Source organism: Ochotona princeps, chromosome 28 (genome assembly GCF_030435755.1).
Source record: "Ochotona princeps isolate mOchPri1 chromosome 28, mOchPri1.hap1, whole genome shotgun sequence".
Classification (NCBI taxonomy): Eukaryota; Metazoa; Chordata; class Mammalia; order Lagomorpha; family Ochotonidae; genus Ochotona; species Ochotona princeps.
The window spans coordinates 6,807,362-6,828,663 of NC_080859.1; the positions used below are offsets into that span (position 1 = coordinate 6,807,362).

At 44.7% G+C, this 21,302-nt stretch overlaps 1 protein-coding gene across 7 annotated transcripts in view; it reads right to left on the bottom strand.

Annotated features, from left to right (window-relative positions):
- Positions 1–21,302, bottom strand: part of MEF2C (myocyte enhancer factor 2C) — a 159,067-nt gene that overhangs the window by 30,360 nt on the left and 107,405 nt on the right. For 4 of the 7 annotated variants that reach the window (XM_058656352.1, XM_058656353.1, XM_004586209.3 and 1 more), the window contains one exon: positions 7,903–8,046. In XM_058656352.1, the coding sequence (XP_058512335.1) occupies positions 7,903–8,046 (144 nt within the window). Of the gene's footprint in view, positions 1–7,702; positions 7,841–7,902; positions 8,047–21,302 lie in introns of all 7 variants that reach the window. The other 3 variants (XM_058656354.1, XM_058656356.1, XM_058656357.1) reach the window with 2 other exon arrangements.

Genomic DNA, 21,302 nt, shown 5'->3' on the forward strand with positions numbered 1-21,302 from the left:
CTGTGTGGATATCTAATTAAAATAATTCATGTCTCAATTGTTAATCCTCAGCATTATTTTGTGAAGTTCAGCAGAATTATTATATTTCTGCTTCCACTAACTAGATACTCATAATCATCTCTCCTTTTTCAAAAAATTTTTTTTTCAAATGAAAATACTGTTTGAATGCATCGTCAGAGAGCTCATGGTGTGAGAATACACAACACTCCTGATAGATAACGTTTGTGGAAAATGGAGTGAGCTGACCCATTTATTTCGGTGCAAAGGAGTTTTGAAACGCATGCATAGGAGGGTCTCCATAAAGTTTATGAAAAATATGGATGAAAAAATTACATACATAGCTTATCTATCTCTATGCCGCACCGATAATGTTGGAATCAGGATTTGTGTGAGGTGTGTCCTCAGGGGTCCCAGTGAAGGCGCTGCACAGCTCATGTGCACGCATGCCGACAGCTGAGCTGCTGCTGTTGCTTCTCTGCTCTGTATTTTCCCCTCTAGTGTGCCATCAGCTCCAGCTGGCCTGCATCGACCCCGTGGTCTGCGCTCTTGGCGTGTTTATCTTGGTGATGATGGCAACACTGCTGTGTGTTTCGGCTTAGGCTTCCTTATTTTCCACTCCTTATGGTTTCTCTCTTTTTTTCCACATTCTGTACATGTGGACAGTGACAAAGGTCTCCCAGATCCTTTCTTCCATGTGTCTTTGATATTTTTTTTGAGAGGGGAATAAAACATGTTCACGTGATCTATTCATGTAGCCATTCTTCTGTTGTAAACAGGGAATTGGAACATAGTTTTTGGCTAATCTCTATGATGGCATGGAAATGTCTTGTCAGACCTCAAAGTATGAATACCACAAACATATCCCTATATTTCTGGAGCCTTCTCAAGCAACAGGTGCTAGCACATACTGGAATTCAGTGGTGATGGTGAGAGCTGTGTGAACTCCTTCATCAAAAGGTATGTGGAAGGCAGCTATGCTCACCACTACACCACCAATGCCCGCTAAACAACTAAGTTCAGCAAAATCATGCTTCAGCACTATAAACAGCTAAATACTAAAATGAAAATGGACACGAGACAGCTGAATAGTAATCTATAGCCATTTTAAGGTGTATAGAACCCAGTTGAATATAAACCAAAATTGAAACGTCTATGAAGAAGTCACAAGATGTGGTTGAGAACCTGCATTTTCCTATTAACATATTGGTTAATCAATACCATGTCAATTAATACCATAATGTTGTAAATTGTTGTAAACATTATGTTGGGGCTTTTAATTGATTGGGATGATACTCTGCCGGCTCTACCTTCAGACCGGAGATGGTCTCACCAAGAAACCATTGAACTTATCAGAACAATAAGATGTTGGACTTTATGCTTAGTAAATACCTCCAATGAAAGAATCTCAATTGAATTTGAACTGTGGTAATGCAACAAGGTGGAGGAATCCACCGTGGGGAGGGGTTGGGGAGGGGTGGGGGGAATCCCAGTGCCTATAAAAATGTGCCACCTAATGCAATGTAATAAATAAAACTAAAAAAAAAAAGGTATGTGGGGTTATTTAGTGCACGGAAGAATCAAAATGCTTGCCTGAAGCTTTGCACACTGGCCCGTCGCTCATCTGCTCTGTGCTGGGAGCTGGGCCTGCAGGCTCCTTTTGCCTTTGGGAAGCAGAGCTGCCAAGAGGAAGGCAACAGCAGCCACATGTGGCGGGAGGCACAGCTGTGTGGCTGGGACCACGTCGCCTCTGCAGAAGGCCACAGTTCTGTTTGGGTGCTGTGACCTAGCCATGACTCCGCATCGTCCTGCTCCTGCAGGCCGACAGTGATAACAGCTTCTAGGTGCTGAGCCCCAACACGCCTGCTTGCTCTGGGGTTTCCTTTAGCGCTACCATCTGGAAGCACACTTCTGAATGAACTCTCTTTGATTACTCTTCTGGTCTTGCCAACTGCTTCCAGCTCTGACCTTAAGCTGCACTGGAGACATTCTGGATCTGCCCTGCAGAAAGGGACAATCTGCAGGGAACACTGTAGGGCCTAGCACAGCAGCTGATCTCTGGGGGCCCCAGTGACTTGTGCTGTGGCCACAGCATCTCTGAGGCGATCACAGCGGTCATGTCTCAGGTGACTAACCTGTTTCTGTCCTCCCTTTCCTCTTTATTTGCAACCTAGCAATCAGACTGACCCTTTGAAAGTGAAGTCACATGATATCCCTGTTCTCACAGATGACTCCAAGTGAAAACTCAAAAACTGGCATGTTCCAGCGTTTGTCACCTTCTCCCTCCTTCCCTTGAACCCCTGCTTTACCCTCTCCTCTCCTTCAAGTGTTTGCTGAAAATCTGCCTTTCTCAAGGGGGCTCAGTCTGACTATAGTATTTAACTCTGCAACTTGCTCTGGCCTTGTCTCCCCTCTTTTGGTCTCCCCTAACTGCTCTTCTTTCTCCTCTGATGCAACATCAGAGATTTTGTTGGTCAAACTAGGTCCCCATTGATCAAGGTGGCCACCAGGGTCTCCTGCCACCCAAGACAGTACAACTACAGAATTGCAAGCTTTCTACTTTTTGTGTTTTTTTTTTTTTTTTGAGATAGATACTATGTTAGGTAATCTACATACAGGATGTGGTTTTTTTCGTCCAACACACCTTCATGATACCCATAATGCTTCCCTTTTCATTGGGTCACTGAGATTCAAGGTCACTTGTGGTAGCATCTGTTGCCTTTGCTATTAAATCATGGTGCCACACAGTGTATATTTTTTTAAATGAAAACCAAATATTACAGCCAGATATCATGCTGTTAAATGAGTAACAGTTGGCTACCAGTAGTCTATATGGGTGAACCACTGGGATCTCAGGGAATGTAGATGAGCATCAACAGACACACTCAGGTCTTGGGGGCCTTAAAGACTGTCTTCTGCAAGGAGCCATCACTGCAGATCTCCTCTAGTACCACAGGCTATGACTTACAACAATCAAGTGTTCATTTCACATGGCAAAAACAGAAGATTTTGAATGCTCCTGATTTAAAGGAAAGATGGATGTTTGAAATGATAGGCACATTGATCATCTTGCCATGTAAAAATACAGGCTTCTTTCTTCCCTATTCATTCGTACTCAAGCTATCTTTTGGCTACAAATGTTCTGATTTGTATTTTGTTATTATTAATGAATGTGTATCTATTGTTGGGCACTTGAAGGATCTGCCATGAAACTCTATTTTCTAAGCATATTCTACGCAAGTTGGCTGTCTCACATTAGAGAGCAAAGTCCATTCTTTGCCTTTGGGGGATTATGAGCCATTCAGAAACATGGAAGATAATTCACAATTATGGCCTGAAGCACTTTAACAATCAGTGGGAGTCACCCTGTTGCCTCTTCTCGCTGACCACCACCTCCCCGCAGGGGTTATTTAGTTCCACCATTCTGGACTGCCACCAGCCAGGTGCAATTCTCCTATCAGAGTAGATTCCAAACATCCAGAATTCATAAATTACCCAACGTCTTTTATATCTCTCTTGGGTTTTTGCTGTGTCCTTATTTGAATCAGGATTAGCTGTAATACTTTTGAAAGCAGATTAGGGACTTAGAAATGACCATTCTGCAAAGGTATCTTAAAGGATCAGAGAAAACATTAGCCCTTCTCTCCAAAAGCTTCATGGCAGAGCAGGTTGTGTAATAAATGGCCATTTAACCAGGCCAGTCGCTTAATCCCGCTTGACCTGGATTTCCTTATCGGAGGCACACAATGGTTGCAACTAGGAAGAGAACAAGAGGCTCTCGAACATTGCGGGGACTTCACCAGCTCTAAGAACATACCAGTATTTCCTAGGATTTGGTGAGTTATCCTTTTTCTTTTTGATTTTTTAAAAATCAGGAATCCACAGTATCTACATTTTAAATATTCTTGTCTATGGAATTGAAGTTGGGTGCTAGTTAAAAACTCCCAATGTGCAAAGATATCAGGGACCAAGCTCTAAAGCTGCAAAACATTCTAGAGGGGAATGAATGAGGATTTGGGGGCGGGGTGATTAAAATGTTGCAGGCAGGACTGCTTGTAGAATTTACAGGAACCAATGCAAGATGGAAAGGTACGGGTTTAGTGGCACACAGGAATCAGCTTCAGTCTGCAATGCTAGCATCTCATATCAGAGCACAAGTTCTGGCTTCTAGTACAGTGCCTTATTATTGCACCTGGGAAAGCACAGAAGATGGCTCAGGTGCTGAGGCACCTGTCACCTACATAAGAAACTTGGATGTGGCTCCAGGCTCCAGGCTTTCACCTGGTTCAACCTTGGTCTCTGCAGCAGTTTTGGGGAGTAAACCAGCAGATGAAAGATCTCTTTTCTCCGACTTTCAAATAAAAAGAATAAATCTTAAAAAAAATTAGGTAGCTAGAAAGCTTTCAGTGTTCAGTCCTAAACAAAGTGACTGCAGTTACTGCCATGCATAGTCATCGCCAGAAAAAGAATCTGGACCATTATTTAAACCTCCCTCTTCCCCCCCAATTTTCTCTAAATGTAGGGAAGAATAAGTTAAACACTTGCAATGAACTCTTTTCCATTGGTGGGCTTTCTTCTAGCGAATGTGAATGACTGACAGAGTGATGTGGCTCGGCAGCCACCAGCAAGAGCTATGTCAGTGACTTGGATGACCAGGGCCCTCAAGGGCTGCTGCCCACCTTGCTCCGGTTGCCTGCCAGCTCCAGCATGGACTTGGCCACTCCCTCCCTACCCGCTCACTGTCCACATGTGCCTCATTCACTGTCATCTTCTGGTCCCCTGCTCTTTCTCTCCCCTTGCCGGCCGAAGCTCAATTCAATGGAAACACATAGGTCATCACGTGGCCACCTGTTCAATGTCTACCTGCCAAGACAGCACACTTGCCTGTACCTGTTCCTTCTCCTCTTTCTTAGGAAGTTGTGCCATTCCATCCCCACCCTGCCCCCCCAACTAACTATTCAACCTCTTCCTTCAGGCTCCCTCTCTGATGATTAATATTCTCACATGCTTCTCACCCCACCGCCTCCCCATCCCACCTACAGCTTTCCTTCTCTCCTCCTAGTCTCTCGTCTCAAAGAAAACGTTGCCTCTTTACAATTTTTCCTTTCCGTCTGCTCTCAGTGACTCTTGCACCAGCCTCTCACTCATACCTCCCATTTCCTAACCCTTATATGGAGCTGGATTTTTTCCTTGCTGTGAAGTCCAGCACGTCCCGTGGCAAGCCCAGCACTGGGAAATCTGGCTGACAAGATGCCAAATCACCCATGAGTTATTTCATGTAATTGAGGAATCTGGGCATAAATCATGTTAGGCCAACAGGTGGCTGCAATATTAAATATTGTATTTTCAAAGGGAAACTCTTCATGCTGGGTCTCTAAAACAGAAAAACAGTCTTGTAATGTTTGGAAAGAGGTGGATACAGTCTCTCTGCACAAAGGGCAGAGTGTCCTGGCCTTGCTGTAAATGTTTTAGCAGCTGTGGAAACTTTCACCAAAACTCACTTCCAGCAATGCACAGCCACGCACAAAAACCTGGCTGCTCCTCGTGGAGGGCAAAGCACTTGCTGGAGCCTGAGGCGGTGGTGAAGAGGTGGGGGGGTGGTTCTGCTCACAGCTCTGTCTGTGAACTCCATGGGGATGTCACCCCTAGTCCCACGCCACCACACCTCTTGAGAAATTACACATCCTAACATGACAAAGCTAAACAGTGCCAGGGAAGCCAGGGAGACACTGCATGTCTTTCCCTCTAATGTCTGGGGCATGTTGCCTGATGCCTGGTTTCCTAGAACTTTGTGGGTTCCAGTGCTGCCTACACAGAGGATCACTCCACCAAGAGGCATCCTCAGGATTGCCCTGGGTTGCCTTTTCCGCCAGTGACACAAGGTGTTCCTCTTGGAACAGACGTCCAATGTGTTTTGACTTTAAGATCATACACGTGGCGTTGTAAGGTAGACAAACCACCACCTGTGATAATGGAATTCCCTGTGGGTACCAGTTTGAGACTCAGCTGCTCCACTTCTGACCTAGCGTCTTGCTAATGCACCTAGGAGAGCAGCAGATGATGCAAGTGCTTGGGCTCCTGCACCCACATGGGAGAACTGGAAGAGAAGCTCATGGCTCTGGCCTGGTAAAGTCCAGACTTTCGTGGCCATTTGGGGAATGAACCAGTGAGTGGAAAACTCTCTCTCTCCTTTTCTCACTAATTCGCAGTGTGCACAGGATAGGAAATGCTACACTTGGTAAAGTTTCCACTATGCTGTGCTTCAAACAGTAGTGCTTAGTTTATGAAGCCTTTCTATGCTCACAGCAATACATGGGACCCTGTTCTAATAATTGCGATCCAACCAAAGCTGGACTGCTGGCACCAGCTCACTCAGAAAAGCAGCAGGCATATTAATGAGGATAGGCATTCTAACAGGCGTACATTTGACAGGGCAATTTCTAGGTATCCCACTGAACCGAACAGAGTTGGCTATGCACTGACTGCATGAGGTGCTCATTTTTACACGTAAAAAATTTGAAGAATTCATTTTATGTTTTATTTGAAAGGCAGAGTTACAAGGAGAAGGTGGGTGAGAGAGAGAGAGAGAGAGAGAGAGAGAGAGAGAGAGAATCTTCCATCCCCTGGTTCATTCCCCCAAATGGCCACAATAGCTGGAGCTAGGCCAATCCGAAGCCAAGAACCAGGAGCTTCATACAGGTGTCCCATGTGGGTGCAGGGCCATAAGCAGAGAGCTAGATCAGAAGTAGAGCAGACTTGAACTGGCCCCCAGATGGCATGCTGGCACTGCAGGCAGAGGGTTAGCCTGCTGAATCTCTGGGCAGGTCCCACAAAAATAATTTCAGACATTAACATTAATTATTCAGGAAGCACATAAGGTAAAATTCTTGCCTCTTATACCGCAAAAATTAACATCATTTGATTGATGACAGACTGTAATAAAAGGAATATTATATATAGCTATAAAACTTTCCCCCTTACATATGTGGGCAAACAAATTAATACATGCAGAGTTATTTCTTTTAAATATCTGGCAAGGCATATGATTGATGGTTAGACAATTTTTTGACTTGGTTAAGACAAACTATAGCCAAATGTTAAAGCATGGAAAATGTTGGTGTCGGCAAAGCAGATACAATCCCGACGAAGCTTTTAAGTCATCCCAGCACACAACCATGTTGAAATCTTACCACTAGCTTTCATGCAGTCTGTTCCTGGCAGCGAGCAATAGCTTTCACCCTTCAGTGCTGTTGCTGAGTTTCATGTATTGGGACGGAGGCTGAGGTTCTATTCAAGAAGTCAGTTTTAATGTAGGGGATGACTTGGGTTGTGTGAGAGCACTGAGGGGTCCTGGATACCAAACTGGCTTACAATGTAGATGTCTGCATGGGTCCTGCAGTGGGTCCCTGCACCTGTTTGGAAGTGCACTCTGACGCTTTTGCATGGGATGAGCTGTGTGTTAAAAGGCTGTGTGAAACTCAGGGTGTGTCACGCTGGGACCCTGCTGTGCCTGCATGAAGGGACCTAGCTGGCCACTCCTCTGGGTGGTGTAACCCCAGCACCCCTTAGGGTTTGCTATCGCCAGGAGGGCCGTGGAATGAGATGGCTCTGTCATCCTGTTGATGTTCTCAAGCCATCACAGAGAGGGTTAGGGATGTTACTGCAGCAGCTACCAGCAGACCAGCCATCTACCTTTGGTACTTACGGGAATTTTATGACTCTTGATCATATTATCAAATTCTTCATTAATTTTTTTGTATTTTTCTTCAGTGCGTGGGGTGAGTGCATAAGAGGAGTCAGGGTTGGGGCTTTCACAGCCTTTGCTTTCTTTCTTGTTCAAGGCCTGCCAGGTTCAGAGAAATACCAAGAGTGAACAAAAAAGGGAAGGGAGTTCCGAGTACTTACACACAATCTTTGCCTGCTGATCATTAGGTCAATATCTTCATTAATTTTTCTGTACTTGTCCTCAGACTCAGGGCTGTGCCCGACTGAGTCATCCGCATCGGGATCTGGGCTGTCACAGCCATTAAGGCCCTTCTTTCTCAACGTCTGAAACAGATAATTTGCAAAGTTCAAACCTTGACGTGGCTGTACAAGAGACAAGCAGGGGGCATTACAGGGTTTTGGGTGGCTCAGCGTCCCCGCTGTCTTACGTTCAGAGTCAAGAAATCTCAGGTAGAAATTGGGAGGCGTTTCAAGAGAATGTTCATCACCCACCAAAAAAAAAAAACAGAGAAAGGAAATCACCCCTCTAACCCTTGGCAACCAGACACATCAAGGAACCCAGAGGGCTGTGTGTTGTGGGGCCAAAGGAGAGTGAGAGACACAGACAATGGAGAGAAACCACTGTCACACTCCTAATCGCAGGAAAACACGGAGCCGGGGCATCATACCACTACGATGGCACAGTCTAAGAGGAGATGACCAGAACACAGGAATCGGAAGCAGCTTCCTGGTTCGAAATTCACACATGGTGAGCACTGTGGGTGTTCCATCCGTCTCCTCCCTCTGGTATTTTTCATGAGTGTTCTACCTCTATTTGTGTTAGGCATGTTCAAGACAATTCTTACATAAGCCATTCATTTGAAGTCTTCTATAACATCAACAGCCTGAGTGCAATGGAACCCATATATCTTCCTGCTCGGGAGTGGGATCAGGCTGCTCACTTACTGTGATCCCATGGAGCACTTCTGGTTAGGTTTACACCAATCTGCACATCTGTGCTGAAGTTCATAAAAGGAAGCAGTCCTCCCAGGAAGCAGCCGAAAGAGGCAAGAACCAACTTCCTCATCACCACGCGTGATGCCCAAGCCTGGTTAGGGTCGAAAAGAGTCAGAAGACGCCTTGTCCTGAACCTCCTGGCTTGGGGAGTTTGGGCTGGCCTAGTTAGTGCCATCAGAGGCTGGTAAGTACAAATTTGATGTCTTTCACAGTTTGGAGAAGCCTGAGTCAGGATAACAGAATTTTACTCTTTTTCTTGTTTAAATGATGGTTGTCACCTCAATTGTACACACTCTGATTTATGGAGATAATGTTATGTTTCTAGATATCATCAAACTTCTGATTAATCACACTGCTTGCCGTGCTCATGATTAATAGACTAGCAACATTTCGTAAGTGCCCTGGTACTTGAACATCAGTTACAGAGAGTTGTGTACATAAGTGTCTCTCATTAACGGAAAACTCAGGCGAGCTCATCTTTAGAGAACACAGAATTCACATATAAATAAAGCTAAAGCTGCAACACACAAGCGAAAGAATTCAAAGCTGAGATAACACTCCATGTTTAATTCAAACCATTGGGGAAAATAAAACAACAGGAGTTAAAAAGGGGTGTCAGGCTTAAAAACTACTTGGCTCTTATTAATGTGTAACAAATGTAATATTATTTAAAATAAAGTTTTTGAGGCATGGAAGATTTCCTGAGAAAAATCAAACTGGAGACTTACCACTTGTGATACATTTAGGAAGCATGGGGGCTCTGTAAATATTTATTAATGTGATAGTGGTATAATATAACAAATAAGCATATGGTTATAGCTTATTATGTGGTAAGATGCTTGAATATTAAAATGCATATTTTAACACATGATGGTAAAATATACATTTATAATGTTGGGGGATTCATAATTGCTGGGGCCCCCCATTACAGACCTACAGCCACTGTTCATCACCCAGCGTTAAGTCCTCTTATGTCAGGTGTGGGCAATGGTTTTCTGTCAAGGGTCATGAGGATAAGTGTGACTTCATCTGTGGGCCCTAGCAATTTATCAATTTAAACATGAACCTGCCTTAGAGGGATGGCACCTGTTCTGCCTGTGGTTGCTGGGGCAAGGCCAGACCAAGTGATTTTGCAGATGCTGCAACAGCCCGTGGGCTGGATATTTTCCATACCTGGGGTTCCCTACAAGAACATGTGTAAAGAGTGTCACAGTACATTAGAATAATGATGCCATGGACTAAATCTCCTGTGTACTGAACTCTTTTGTTCCCATGATCTTAACCACAAGGGCATTCTTCTGGGTGAGAACTATTTGTTGTATCAGGATACATTTCCACCTTGATCTCTGTATATTTTGGAGCTTTTCAGAGTCATTTTAGGATGGTTTACATCATACACTACATAGTGTCATAAGAATTCCTTAACACAGGGAAAAACAGGTAAAAACAAAACCTCTGGTGTTTTTTGAAAGTGATCTACCTGCATTTCTGTAAGGCAGGTTTAAGAATATGCTTATAAAAGTCTTTCACTTGAAGGCTTTTTAGATATCCTGATTTTTCCTGTGTGCACCCATCTTTTATCCAGTAAATCTTATTGTACAAATTCTAGTTGTTTTGATGTACAGCTTTCTGACAACAGAACGCCAGGGTTAGGAGAGGCCTATCAGCTGTCATTTTGATCCATCTGGCACATGCATGTGTGCTAAATATTCTTATAAAGCTTTCAGGAGGCATATACTGTGTTTGGCTTAGAAAAATTCAAGTATCAATTGCACGGTGTAGAGAGATTTCCACAGCTATTAACACATTATCTCTTGCAAGTCACCTACACAGAGTTTAGGGAAAGGTTCCATCATGCTGCAAGCTAGCATGGCCAAGCCCGATGCCCCCAGCACTAATCAACTGATTGCACACAATGTAGGGCCCCGCTTTACCCCTGCCTACACTTTCCCACCCTTGTGAGGTGAGGGACGGGAGCCAGCTCTCCCCGCATCACAGTCAACCAAGCAGTTGTACCCCCATCTGGAATAATAGCCTGAATGCCGAAATAACTGAAGGTCGTGGGAAGTTTTTAAGTAGCAAAATATGGCGACAATATTGATGCATCTTAGATGTCATAGATAGCAAATGTAGTCATGAGTGGGGGTCCCTGTTTTGTCAATAAAACACTTATCAATTTACAGACTTATAAAAAAGACCACAAAGAGATCAACTTGGGGCTCACTTTGTATCTGAGGGATTACATAAAGCATTAAGCAAACAAAGCAGGTGGCGGGAAATGACAATAGAGACCGCAATGAGGAGTAGGCGGGGAGAGCAGTGGTTCATTTTCTTCCAGTAAGTTCTTCGTGTATCTGACTACATTATCCCACGATGAATCTTACCCATATTTAAATAATCATTCAAGCTAAATTGTGTTATTTTAAAAAGAGCATTTATGATACACAAACACAAAACTCAAGAGAAAATTAATAGCGAGTTCTAAATTCCCATAATCACATAACTAGAACACTGAAAAAATTGTTCAAAAATATTATCCTCAGCTGAGTGCTTGTGTAGCACATTTCTGCCAAGAACAAATGATTATGGTGGAATTATAAAGCTCTGAAAATGGAAGTGATGGAAGCGACTTGAATGCCAGAGTGTGAATGTGGAACTATAAGAGCATTTTTATCTTTATAATATTAAAAATCTACAGCTGTTTAATGATGACAAAGGAATTACTGTTAGAGGCAGCCAAGTCTGTCTATTCACGGTATTGAATAGTCAATATGAACTAAAGGGCTGACTAAATGGATAAGCAGCCATTATTCCTTCAGGCACTCTTCTAGCAACATCAGAGACTGTGCCAAGGGTCTTTGAAAGCTCCTGTAATCTTTTGCAAGTGTCACTGGACAGGTATTGGGGGCACTCAAGTTTAACTCCTTTGCAGGGGCTACAAGTCCTGCAAATGTGTCACTGCTCAGCCTGCCTGTGTTCTCAAAGGATTTCTTCTGCATGTCAGGTGGAGGCCACCAGCTTCGCTCGTACCATCTGAAGACTCTCCTCCCTCAGAGAGCACTGTCTGTCTGAACAGAACCTGCTCGTTCTTCACGTGTGAGTGACACCTCAGGGGTAGAATAGGGGGCCGACGGCTCGGGCTTCTGGGAGAGACATTTAAGGCAGCGACTGTCACGCAAGGAGCTGAGAACAGCCGTTCGGAGAGAAGTAATTAGACTGACAGAAGGTGACACTCTCCAAAACAATAAAATGGGAGACGAAGTCCAGGCAGGTACGTGAAAACCACGTGGACGCTCTCCTTGCAGACATGGGGACATATGGGACCCTTGTGGTTACAGTTGTTCATGGGAGAAAACTTGAAATATGTACAAACTGAGGATGATAGGTGACAGGTGCTTCAGAAACTCTAATGAAATAGATGGAGGAGAACAGATTCTATTTCCTCACTGCAAGCAACATAAATGAGAAGGAACGCCACATGGAACTCTCATAGGCATTATGTTCCCAACGAGTGAGCTCTCTCCTGTACAATGCTTAAAATTGTTTCGCCCTGCTTAACTAATTTGTTTTCTCTCAAAAAACTATTCCTATTAGCAAAATGAAGTAACCAAGTTACCGACCCTTCTGATGACATGAAAGTATATGCTAAACGGTTGAGTACAGTCATATTTTATGTGTTAAGTAAAATTCAGCTTTTAAAAAACAGAACCGTTCCAGACTGCAAGGCTCCATTTCTTCCCATGTCTCAAGCGATATATATTTGCATCATCCTTCTGTCTCTGTCCCCACTCATTAGACAGCAGAAAGTTCAAATCCCTTTTTGCAAATCACACAATGACTGGGATGAACCTTGGGCAAAATCCAAATCCTTGCTCTTTCTTGCCTCGCCTGCGTAGCCCTCTTTTTAGAGGGTGGATGTGTCACTCACACGTTCATGGGCATGGATGTGGTGTTCACACAAAAGTCTAGAAGAGACGTCCACTTAGAAAATGCTGGGTCCTTTCCTCCCATCCTGATTTTTTTTTGCGGGGGGAGCTGTTGTTTTTTGTAGCCTTACAAAGATTAGCATCTGTGCTTAATGACTGAACAATCTTTAGAAAGCGGAAGTGCACAGAAGAGCATGCAACGAGAGTGAGGCAGTCATGATGACAGGCCTGTGTTGGTACACAGGTCCTTGGGATGCTGCGATTTCACGCGCCTTCGTGCCTAGTGAGGGTCCGTCCTAGCAAACCACCCTGGGTGCTCTTGCATTGAGAACGCTTGCCACAGAGGTGAAGATTGGCTTGGAATACCCTCACCCAACACCAGAATGCCTGGCTTTGGGTCCCAGTTCTGCTCCAATTCCAGCTTCCTGCTAACATGCTCCAGGGAGCACAGCTGCCTCAAGAGGCTGAATCTTTGCCGCCATCACACGGGAGTCCCTGGATTGTGTCTTGGTTCCTGACTGGCCTGGCTAGTGAACATTGTGGTCTTTTGGAGGAGTGAATTAGTGGGTGGAAGCATCTCTTTATCTCTTTCTCCTGCCCACCCTCCCTTCTTTCCTCCTCCTTCTGTGTCTCATAAATAAAAAGCTAAATAAGATTTATTCAGAAAATAATCTTTGAAAACCCAATGCTGTGGCTGACATTGTTTTAATGCATTTGGTTTTTAGAAAAGCAGGAAACACAAATTCAAACCAGAAAACTCCGAACTGACCTATAATAATATACAGTTTTGTGGTAATTTCTTGCATAGTTCATTTAGACTGGGGGAAAACTAGATGCCAAGAAATTTCTCTGTAGTTTTTAATCATAAAAAAGCACTAAGTACTGTCTACACCAGCTCTTTTGCTATCACAGCTCCTCTTTGTTCTCATTCTAGAAATGAAAAGACGGAAAAATACGGTGAATTTAGTACAATCAGAAGGGAGACTTTAATTAGGCAAGCAAATCATATCCAATACAGTGCTTGCAAGAATTAAACTGTACTGAAAGTGTTCATTTGTGGTGCAAATCCTAATAAAAAAGTAGAAAATGTAAAACCTTAAAATGCTCATTCCGATCAAATATTGACTCCTGCTGTAAAAAGGGTGGGAAGAGCTGAGATTTCCACTGCTCCTGTTTTTATGCATTTCCTCCAAAGAGAATCTTTTCCAAATTTATCTATTTAAAAAGCAGAGTGACAGAAACAGACTGTCCATCTGCTGGTTCACTCCCTAAATGATTACAACCACCATGACTGACCAGGAAGTTCATCTGGGTCAGCCTTGTGGGTGGTAGCACCCACATCCTTGGGTCATCCTCTGCTGCCTTCCCAGGCACATGAGCAGAAAGCTGGGCAGGAAGCATGGACTCGGCCTGGGACTGGTCCCAGTACTCTGATATGGGAAGTGAGTACGGCAAGTGGCACCTTAAGCTGATGCACCCCTCACAAGAAAACCTTAATATTAGACTTCAGGTTTTTATTTTTAACCAAGTAATTTTTCATGCTCAGATGATGCTCCTAGGAAGAAAGCAGGAGGGGGCTCCAGCACGGGAGGCCCTGCTGCCCATGGGGAAGACCTGGGTGGAGCTCTTAGCTATTGGCATCAGTAGGCCCAGCTCCAACCATCAAGGCCATTAGAGGAATGAACCATTGGATGGAAGATTTCCCTCTTGTTCTCACTACACTTTTCAAGTAAATGAATTTTTTTAAAATGAGGGAATTTGTCCGAATCTTTAAAGCAACAAGATCATAAACATGTAACTTTGATGATCAAAAGGGTAGCAGAAGAGAGGTTACAGAATTTTGGATGGGCAGAGACAAAGAGAGTGGTATTTTAGGTAGCACAAAGGTTACAAAATGGAAAAGGGCAAGTTAGTAGGACGGATCATGGGGAAACTTCATGAATGTGAGTCATACTCTACAAATCTCAAGTAAGCATGTTTTAAAATTCTTGGGCAAAGTTCATCTTTCTTCCGCTTCCTGGATGCTCATCTTCTGTTCCTTCATCCCCTGAGGTCTGACACAGGCCTTTTTCTGGGTCAGCCTTAGCCTGAGGGGTGAGGTGGAGATTCATGAAAAATCTGGGTGATTCTAGGCCAATCCCACGATCTGGGCCTCCTCAGGATGGGTCTGTGGTTTGGCATTCTGAAGGATTTGCCCACCACGCCCATTCTTGGCCCTCCACAGGCCTAAAGCAGGACTGAGATGGGAAGTCTGGCACGTGTCAGCTATGCAAGATGGCACACCCTGACACCCTGGATCCAGGGGAGGTGGGGAGGCCCGTGTGGAATGGGGAAGATTTCACATGCAGTGGCTGAGAATGTGAACAGGTGCAGCTAATCCTTACCATCTCCAGGAAGCAAGCAGGCAAACAAAGGCTGGAACACAAAGGCTCCAATGGTAGGTGGTCTGGGAGAATGGGTGGGTGGCTGTGGTGGTTTCCTAACTAAGCAAGAAGAAGGCAAGTTCCAACTATGAATTAGAGGTTGAGAAAGAGGAAAGGAATAAATGAACACAGATCAGGAAGCAGTTTTTATTTTTTTTTTCCTAAAGGATAAAATGTGAAAGCAAATTCACACAGTCACCTTTGAAGCACGTGGCATTTTACTTGCAAATGGGTTACAGGGACAGAAAAATTGAATCTTGAGGTATGGATGCTTTAAAAATAATACATTGGAGCAACTTTTATAAACCATTAACGACTTAACAAAAGAAGATGTATGTGGGCAAGCATGGTAAGGTCACATCATTATTTTTGTTTCCAGGCAGGCTCTTGTCGAGTCACAAGTGACTTTTTGTTCAAGTTGAGTCAATGCATGATTAGCCCTTTGAGAAGAACCAAGCCTACACTCTCCACGCTGTTATTTAGCCGTCAGCTCAGGCAACTTCTCCAAGTTACCGCATTGTCTCCTTTCTACAAGATTTCCCACTAACATTTCTTTTCCCATTGATTTACTTCTTTGTTCTTTAATGATTTTTTTTGAAAAGTAAAGTTACACACACACACACACACACACACACACAATCTGCTGTTCATTCCACACATGGCCACAATGGCTGGGGCTGGCCAAAGCCAGGAGCCTTTAACTCCATCTTTGGGTGGTAGGGGCTCTCATCCTTTGTTCATCCTCTGCAGTGCATTAGCAGGAAGCTGGATAGGAAGTGGAGAGTCGGTGTTTGAATCAGTGCTGATATGGACTGGCCTCTCCTTTCCCACTTACCTTGCTTCCAGCCTAACTCTCTGTATGGCGTCTTCCCCACACCTCCTAGCAAAGAGTGCACCTTAGCTGTTCAATCCTGAAGCTGAGAAATCACTCCTGATCCGCCATCTACCAACTATCCTAACTCTTGCTGAGTAGTCCGTCATCCTGGATCTGTCATGCGCTATGACCTTCCCCTTTCAGTCAACGTTCTTTTATACTTCTTGCAGTCTAATTAAAACATAAATTTGTTGTGCTGCTATTCTTACAAAGCACTTAATCCTCTGGGCAGCCCCATGCATGCTGTGTACAGGGAGCCCTCTACCTGCCTCTCTGGCCACATTTCTCTTCTCCAGTGTGCTGTTTTGCATAATAGGAACTTTGCAGCATTTCCTAAGTCAGGTGGGTTTGACATGGTATTGGTACCTGTCAATGATAGCTTCCTGGAGTAGTTCTATTTACTCCTCCTCTCTATCATACAGACCTTAGATATCCTAGGACACCAATGGCCCAAACCCATCATGTAGGTACGGGAGCTTTGTCCTAGCATCCTTCAGCACCCATACAGATGTGATCTTTCTGTGTTATTCTGTATGGACTCACTGCATTGCAACTCATCCTTTAACAAGTCAGTTTCACCACCAGGTAGAGAGTCCCATGAAGAACGGGAACCTCCAGCCCCCATCAGAGGGAGCTTGTTTAATACATGTATGTTCACTCTGGGCATTCAAAACTGCTTGCTGGTAAATGAAGGATCAAACCGATGTGACAGTAGTACTTTCTAAAAGGACTGACTAATTGATGTGAGTTCGGTGCTCTCCTAAGGTGACTGCTATTTGTTTTGTAATAAGATTATAACAACACCGTGTAGGAGAACATGTTGTGGTAAGTTATAGCAGTCTTGGGAATTAATTTGTGACCACTGCTCAAGATACTCCTGGGGTAGCCAAGGATTGAAGAGAAAGATTTCAAGATTTCATTTATGGTCACCCAACCTCTTCCCATGTCATATCTGACATTCAAACCTTCTTTTTTAAAAGTTATTTTTATGCATCTGAAAGGCAGAGCTATAGAGAGTGAAGGAGAGAACAGAGAAAGCTCTTCCTTCTGCTGATTCACTTCTCAAATGGCTGTAACTACCAAAGATGGGCCAGTCTGAAGCCAGGGGCCAGGGGTTTCCTCCCGGTTTTCCACTTGGATGCAGGAAGTTTAAGGCTTGGGCCAGCTTCCTCTGCTTCCTCAGATGCAATGGCAGGGAGCTGGATCTAGAGTAGAGTAGCTTGGTCTTGAACTGGTGCATATATCGGTTGCCGGCAACACAGTGGAGGCTTTCATATACTGTACTGCAGTGTCGGTCCCTCAAACCTTTCCTCAAAATTTATCTCTCTCCCTGTGTCTGTGGTCAACATTTTGGTAATAAGCCACTGCCAAGTGGAACTTCATTTTCATTTTGGTTTTGTGACAGTTTTCTGACACCAATCATGGAAGAGGGTCTTTTAACACTCCACCTCCCCAGTAGGTGAGGCCTATGAAGACCTGCTGAGATGCTAACTTGCAGGGCTGTCCCTGGACCTGCACTAAGCTGTCTTAGGTCATTTTCTGTTGCTGTAACAAAGCACAGGAAGCTGAGTGGTTGTGAGGAAAAGAGGTTTATTTAGCTCAATCAAGAGGTTTAGATAGGCTGAACATGCAAGACCGGGCAACCTCATCTCTTTGGTGTATGTGGCGGGCCCCTGGCTGGGTCAAAGCAAAGTGGAGAACAGGAAAGGGGCCTAGCCACATGCAGAAGGGCCACATGCATGTGGTGGCCTTGCTGCACAGCTAGTGACTCTACTAGAAACTAACTTAGGTGCTGCAAAACCTGCTTCGACCTCTTCCCACACCAATGCCTCTAGTAACCTGGCTACCAACCCACTAGCTCCATGCCACTGCCTTGACTACTGATCTCCCAGCACATGAACCCAAGGGACACTGGTCCCTCTCCCTGCCTCCCCTCCAAACCATGGCACCTGCCATTGCAGAGCTGCTTTCTGACAACTTTGTATGGACAGGCTCAACAGCCATGTAGCTCTGGCACACAGAGAGATGGGGGGCAGGAGAGGGAACAGCGAAGGGTAGGAGTGCACAGCGCTGCAGGGGTGTGGGGACAGCAGGCAAGTTGGAGCCATTGTGGCTGCCCCCTGGAGGGGAGGGCCTCAGCATTTGAAATTAAAGTCCATGAGACAAGACACTTTTTCTTTTTCATTCCTGTATCCACAGCCACTTGAACGTGCCCAGTGCATGAATGGCACTCAGTAAATATTGTTGCTGTGAATGAAAGGATAATGGAATCCGATCCTAGTGACAGGGGTTCTTATGTATCTCAGAACAGGACCCCAGGGGCTGGGCATTGTGCAGCAGAGGCTAATGGCTGCCACCTCTCACTCTGGCATTCCATGTAAGCACAAGGTGAATTCCTGACCACTTCACTTCCAGTGCAGCTCCCTGCCGATGACCTGGGAAAAGCAGAGGGAAATGACCCCGAGTACTTGGGCCTTGGCCATGCACACATATGGGAGACTTGGATGCATTTCCAGGCTATTGGCTTCGGCCAGGTCCAGCTTTGGCTTTTGTGGTCATTTGGGGAGTGAAGCAGTGAATGGATGATCTCTCTCTCTCTCTAATGTTGTCTTTCAAATAAATAAAATACTTATTTCAAAAAACACAACAGCGCTTATTAAGTCTGTACCCAGGATACATGCTGCTTTTATCCCAACCAACAACTACCCCAATGCCTCCACGTTCAAGCCTCATATGTGAATTTCAGTTATGAAAGACTTGGATCTTATGACTAGAAAGCTATGAGCTTCCCTTGGAGTTGTGCAAAGTTTCTTTATTACGGTATTCTGTATTCTTGGGCTGATCTCGTTTTCTAGATTATAAGACTCTGTCAGACAGGAAGCCTCTGCAGGGCGTGCTAGCCTGACCACTGGCACAGTGGCTGCCAGCAGAAGGTTATACTGGCTTGGTGAGTGCTTTGGGACAAGTGTCCCGTGGGAGAATACTGCTGTGGCAAGCCCAATGCCATCACTGGGGTGACTCCGATGGACTAAGCAGAAACTTGGCTGGGATTTCAGCCTCCCTTGCTAGAAAGATGAGCCTTGACTCTTAGCCTAAGCAATGGTCATTAGGCTCCTGAAGCCCGGCAGCTGTGGTCTCGGTTCTACTGCTATTACTTGTGTCTCCTGAGACTTGGTTAGTGCAGTGCTCAGGCCTTCGTATCACTGGCAGATGCACTGACAAGTGCCCTGCATAACAGGGAGTAGCCAAGGTCTAGAGCACGGCTGGTTGCTGGGCCAGTCTATAGGCACTAGAGAGAAGGCCATGGGACCTGGTCAAACCTGCTCTGTGTGCCAAGAAGCAATGATGGATCCCTTGGGAATGAGAGGCTGAAAGAGCCAGGGGACAGGCAGAGGTCTGGGAAAGAGGTTCTTTGAAGTTCAAAGGGCCCAATTGGAGGCAGAAGTTGTAAGGTTTATAGGATGCTGTTAACTGGTCAGGGAAAAAGTCCTTGTCTACCTTGTACTCATTAGGCAGCAGCAAGTCCCAGGCCAAATCTCCAAAGCACAGAGCAGTAAACTTGCAATGTGCACGTGTTTCTTCTCTGCAAGTCATTTTATATAGTCATCCACCTCACCCCTGTACCATCACATGATCAGGACAGGGTTGAGTCCTTGTGTTCTCTACAGCTCATACCTATTGGCACAAAACTGCTGTGTGCATTTGAAACAAGTGATGGCTCTTACGGTCAATGATGACTTAAGTTTGACAGGACTGCATTTTGTTAACTTAAAGGATGGGGCAGAGGGATGACACAGAAATCATCCACACAGTGGATCACACTGCACATGCCTGAAATAGCCAGGGATCAGACCAGGCTGAAGGCAGAGGAGCTAAGACTTCAATTCAGGTATCTGATTTTGGTATCAGGAACTTCCGTACTTGCGTTATCACTGTTGCCTTCCTCAAGTCTGAACCAGTAGGAAGCTCGATCGGAACAGGGTACAAACCCAGGTACTTCCACGTGTGAAGTGGGCATCCTAACCAGTGTCTTAGTGCCAAACTGACGGCCTATCCCATACTTGGTAATCTTAGGATTTATTTCTTTATGAGAGAGAGAGAGAGAGAGAGAGAGAGAGAGAGAGAGAGAGAAAGAGAAAATATCTTCCATCTGCTGTTTTCTTCCCCCAAAGGCCACAAAGCCAGGTATGGGCTAAGCCAAAATCAGGAACTAAAAATCCCGTCTGGGTTTCTAAATAGGGTGGCAGTGGTCCAAATACTAGGGCCATCTTATACCAGCTTCCCAAATTCATTAGCAGGGAGTTGGATCTGAAGCAGGACTTCAACTGGCACCCCGATATGGAATGCCAGCGTTGTAGGCAGTTATTTCATGAGCAGTCTCACAAGGCTGGCCTGATTGTATTTTTTTCCAATGATGAGGGAACTGAAGGTAAGTAAGGGATGCTTAGAAACAAATGTGTTTCAAAGTCTTCCGGCAGTTGCTTAGTTTTCTGCCTTGTCTCCAGGCCTCTGTGTACACCCAACATGCTCATACCATTCCAGTGGCCCGTGCACTTTCCACTGCTTTCCTTGCAGCCCTGCTAGGCTCCACATGGCATAATCCCCTGTACCTGCCTCTGTCTGTACCTCTGACCCACTTCTGCTAGGCAGCCCTGTGCCTTCTCCCTGAGGTAGCCTTGAGACTTGGGAGAGCACTGGGCTCTTAACAGATTGATGGGGATTCTGAGTTCATTAATCAAAGGACCTCAGCTTGCTTTCTTCACAATGTAATTATTTCCAGCTGCTGGCAGAAAAAAAAACAAGCAAACAGAGGGTCCCTGGGACTGATATCAACAACACCAGGAGCCTTTCAGAGTTAGGATCCTCAGCCAACATCCCCAGGAGGCTAGCCCCCTGGTTTCCTGGCTCATTTGTTACTGGAGGTTGCTGACTCTTGGGCTCACACTGTAGTCTCTGCCATTCTATGGTATTAATGTGAATACTCCTGTCCCATCATTACAGGTAATTATGAGTCATGGACAGAAAGGTCCAGAACATTCTCTCAACATATCTTCCATTATTGCAAGCTGGAATCTGAATCAGGAAATTAAATCTTTTAGAACATGGTCTGTAAGAAATGCTTTGGAAAGTCTCACATTATCACCATTACAAACTGAAACAGGTTTATGTAGACCAAGCTTCCCTATTACTTTATAGGTAGGTTTAAATTTCTCAAGTATGTTTCCAAATCAATAGAACCAATGGTTAAAAATCTAAGTCATTTCCACTGATTTCCATTATGCTGTGAATGTTACTGCACAACTGTATCAATCCATGGTTCCAAAATTTTAAACCAACTTGTCATTCATAAAATCCCACTTC